General features: G+C 34.3%; 1 protein-coding gene across 1 annotated transcript; it reads right to left on the bottom strand.

The window, feature by feature from the left end:
* Positions 1-2870: 2870 nt before the first annotated feature.
* LOC125778316 (polyhomeotic-proximal chromatin protein-like) lies at positions 2871-4222 on the bottom strand. The gene has a single exon (XM_049455233.1). It carries the CDS (start codon positions 4150-4152, stop codon positions 3586-3588), a length of 567 nt encoding a protein of 188 aa, XP_049311190.1. The 5' UTR covers positions 4153-4222; the 3' UTR covers positions 2871-3585.
* Positions 4223-4228: the final 6 nt, after the last annotated feature.

Below are 4228 nucleotides of genomic sequence, written 5' to 3'. Positions count from 1 at the left end.
AAGCTTAAACAGATGAATCATAAGAGTAGCGAATTTGACTACCTTGCGTAATGTTTTTCAGAACTTATTACCAGCTTTACTTAACACTTTCTATTAAATTAATTTTTTTAACAATAAATATTAAAACAATAAATCAAAATTCTTGAAAAATCTCTTTTAAGAAAAATAATTAAAAAATAAAATAAAAAAATAATATTAGCAAAAGCCAAAGCATAATGAGAGGCAAAACAAATTAATAAAAAAAATATATATAAAATTAAAAGAAAAAAAAATTAAAATTAAACCAAAAACGTCATAACTCCAAAGTGCAAGATTTAACTTCATAAAACGAATATTGTGAATAAAATAAATTAATTAATTTAAATTACAAAAAAATACATTCTCAATTAAATGTAGAAAATAGACAAATCTTTTTAATACTTCTGTACTAATTAAAAACTTTATTGAAAGAAAACTGAAAAAAGTGAAAGAAATCAAAATAGTTCTTGAGCAAATTCTTAATACTCAAAATACAAAGTATGTCCATTCACTTATAAATTAAGTAATATTAACAAAAACTAATTACAATTTTCAGAAAAAAAACTAAATAAAAATTTCAATAAAAAAATTATTTCAATAAAAAAATTATTTCAATAAAAAATTAATTCCAATAAAAAAATCTTAAAAGAAAATAATAATTATATTCAACACTTTCATTTTCTGCAAAAAATATTTAAAAAAAAATTTAAGAAATTTAAAAAATTACAATAATCACAACAACAAAGCAACACATTTTTATAATAACACTTTACTGGATTTTTCAAACGCAAAAATACACACTATACCTTTTTTGTTTTTGTTATTAGACTTAAATGCCACATATGGAGCGAGTTTGTTAATAAAAACTAATAATGTTAATATTATGTAAGCTAAATTTCGATTACGCTTGTTATATAATTATAATGGACACCTAAGCACTCCCTTATATATATTACAGTACACTAAGTACAGAAAATATATATACTATACATAAGTACATAGGAATATGTATGTTTCTTAACCGTTTAGGTGATAAAAAACTAAATTTTCCCCAAATTTAAGAACTATGTACCATGTACCATAGTCTCAGAGCAACAAAATACAAAGAGAAACTAATAAATAATTACAAATTTAAAACTAAAAACAAAAGTGTCTTAACAGTTTTTGAAACGTTTTAGTAGACAAGAGTAAGTATATTCTTGGAATAGGAACATATTGAATCTATATACTAAAGTAAATAAAAAAGCAAGAAAAAATCTTAACTTCGGCTGCACCGAAGCTAATATACCCTTTACAGGTGCATTTCTTTTAGTAACTATGTGTCTAGTTTGTATGGAAGCTATACGCTATAGTAATCCGATCTGAACAATTTTTTCGGAGATTATATTATAACCTTAAGCAGTTACCGATGTCAAATTTCGTGAAGCTACACTGTCAAATGTGAAAGTTTTCCATACCAGAACTTGATTCCGATCGTTCGGTTTGTATGGCAGCTATGTGCTATAGTAAGCCGATCTGAACAATTTCTTCGGAGATTACATTGTTGCTTTAGAAAATAATCTATACCAAATTTCGTGAAGCTACACTGTCAAATGCGAAAGTTTTCCATACCAGAACTTAATTCCGATCGTTCAGTTCATATAGCAGATGTGTATTATAGTGGTCCGATTTCGGCAGTTCTGACAAATGAGCAGGTTCTTGAAGAGAAAATGATATTTACGAAATTTCAAAACGATATCTCAAAAACTGAGGGACTATCATGCCGTTGGTGCCCCAGATGCTTAAAGCGTAGTATTGCCACTTCGGGACAAGTGCACAAGAGATGCTTCATTGTTTCCCGGGTGCGTTGCTCTAATCATTTCCTGCAGTCTTCACGATCTAACAGCCCATTCTGCGGGCATGTCACCAGACAGTGACCAATTAGGATTCCGATCATTTTCCTACAGTCTCTTCTATCGAGAGCCTATAGGAATTTTGTGTACTTCCGATCTACCGTTTTGCACATGACTTTTGCAGTTTTGCACCCAGTTAACTTGTTCCATCGGGTTTTGGTTTTCTTTACCATGCTTCTGTTCAGATCGTCGTATAGATAATGCATGTGTCTCCCAATGTTTATCTCGTTTTCGGGTATTAGCCATATACTATTCTTGGCAATCTCGTCCACTATTTCAAAAGTTTAGTTTCAGAAGTGTCTTGGGAAGCAGGCAGTGCAAAGTGCTGCCAGAAGCAAACATTTTCACTTCAACTGTGTGTCAGGCCAGAAGAGTAAGTTAATTACAAGTACAAGATACATACTTAAGTGCTTTAGAACACAAGTTTTGTTAGTTCTTTTAGATATTTCGGCATTCTTCTTCCAGCAATTCTAAATTCTAAGTTTTTTTTACGCTTTATAATGCCGACGCCTTTGATGTCATCGTTTCTTTCGCAATACAAACAATCGATGGAAATGTTTTTGAGAAATCTAGACCTAAAGACCTTACTTTCTCACTCCTGTAACTTTCCAACTAAAATTAATTTCGGAAAATTACATTAACAGCACATTCTATGATTAATCTAGACTGGATTTTATGCAAAAAAAAAAATATTTTTTGAAGCCGTCATCACCAGACAGCTTTTTCTAGAGTTTTTCCTGGAGATCAGCTACGGCAAGAATAGAATCCAATATTTTTAAAAACGAAAAATCGATTATAGAATAAAGTGACCTTTCAAAGAACGCATTTTTACTGATTTGTGGATATAACCCCATGGAGATTATTTCGTCATTTCGATATTTTATCTCCATACTCATGTGATGATTGGCAATGCTTCAAATCACATCAACAAATAAGAAGAAGAAGAAAGAACGCTTTGAATTCTTTTATGAAATATTCACATAAACTTACTCGCAGTTAATGCCATTTATTCAATTCGAATATGCTTGAGTAGCAATATTATATATTAGTATTCAGTTACATGTACACGCTTACAAGCTAACATTAAGTATTACATAGTCGTTATGTAATAGCCTATTGGCAATAAAAATAAAAATACTCTTTGAGTTTACATATGTAGGTTTCTGAGTTCTCAAATATCCACAACTCAATGTGTGCCGGGGCGCAGCATGCAAAACACCAGCGCTAAACCTAAACTTTACTTATCTTAACTTTTTTATAAAACTTAAGCACTAAATTCACTAATTTCTCGATTAAAAGGAAGTGGAATAAAAATAAGGTAGAATTATATAATAATAAAAACTGTACTTTCGTATAATAATAAAATATGAATCAACAAAATAGCGCAAATACTCCAAAAAACAGTTAATCCAATTTATGTTGTGATGAATTAATATTAAATAATTCAAATTTCTTTGCCGCCACACAATAGAAGAAGTTTACGTTGCCTTAGTAGAAAATTAAAAAGTTTAAACCATTTAAATTTAAATTCTCCTTTTACAGTTAACCACACCTTTCAGTTGCCGCTAAATTTTATATACAAAGCCTACTTATCAATTAGTTGTCGCCGTCTATGCTAAATTTTTAATTAAATTACCGCCTCACAAAATTTATTTACAAGCTTCAGACGCCGCCTCTACTGCTGCAGCTCTTTCTCCGCATTCGGCGCTGGCGCCTGCTCCTTCATCGACTCCACCTTGGCGACGATCTTCAGAGCCGGCCCCAACTTCATGCCCATCGCATTCACCAGATGATTCTCCTTCAACAACATCAACGCCTGACCGTCGATCTCCTGCTGCTCGAAGTCATCTACGTAGTCCGTGCAGCCGGGCAGGTGGCGTATGAACTCGCACACCTCAGCTACGCTCCAATCGGCCATGGCGGGTCGCTCCGCGGGTGCAGCAGCGGACGCTTGTGCTGCCGCAGCGCTAGCATTGTTGGCTGCCGTGGCGTTGGTGGTAGCAGCAGCTGTGGCGACCGCCGCCGCATTGGCTGCGGCAGCAACATTCGCTGCGTGCTGCGCCTCAGCCGCAACGAGCGTGGCATTTTCGTGTTTGTTGTTGGCGGCCGCGTTATTGCTGTAGCCTGTAATTGGCGCCGAGGGAATTTGGTCCGTTTGCATTTTTTCTGGCGCCGGCGCTTCATTTGTGTTGCTGCTAATACTGGAGATCTCGTTGGCGTTCTTGTTGTTGTTGGACAACATTTGCTCGGCGTTGTTAAGCTGGCCGCTGGCGGCAGTGGCGCTGTTGTTACTTTGCGTTGGCGCCTCGGTTGGTTGC

This window comes from Bactrocera dorsalis, chromosome 4, assembly GCF_023373825.1.
Source record: "Bactrocera dorsalis isolate Fly_Bdor chromosome 4, ASM2337382v1, whole genome shotgun sequence".
Classification (NCBI taxonomy): domain Eukaryota; kingdom Metazoa; phylum Arthropoda; class Insecta; order Diptera; family Tephritidae; genus Bactrocera; species Bactrocera dorsalis.
The sequence above is the reverse complement of the archived record's forward strand: the minus strand, read 5'-3'. Positions and strand labels throughout refer to the sequence as shown.

What these genes read in the sequence shown, in the direction of transcription:
- LOC125778316 (XM_049455233.1), bottom strand. Translation starts at nt 4,152, where the DNA reads ATGTTGTCCAACAACAACAAGAACGCCAACGAGATCTCCAGTATTAGC.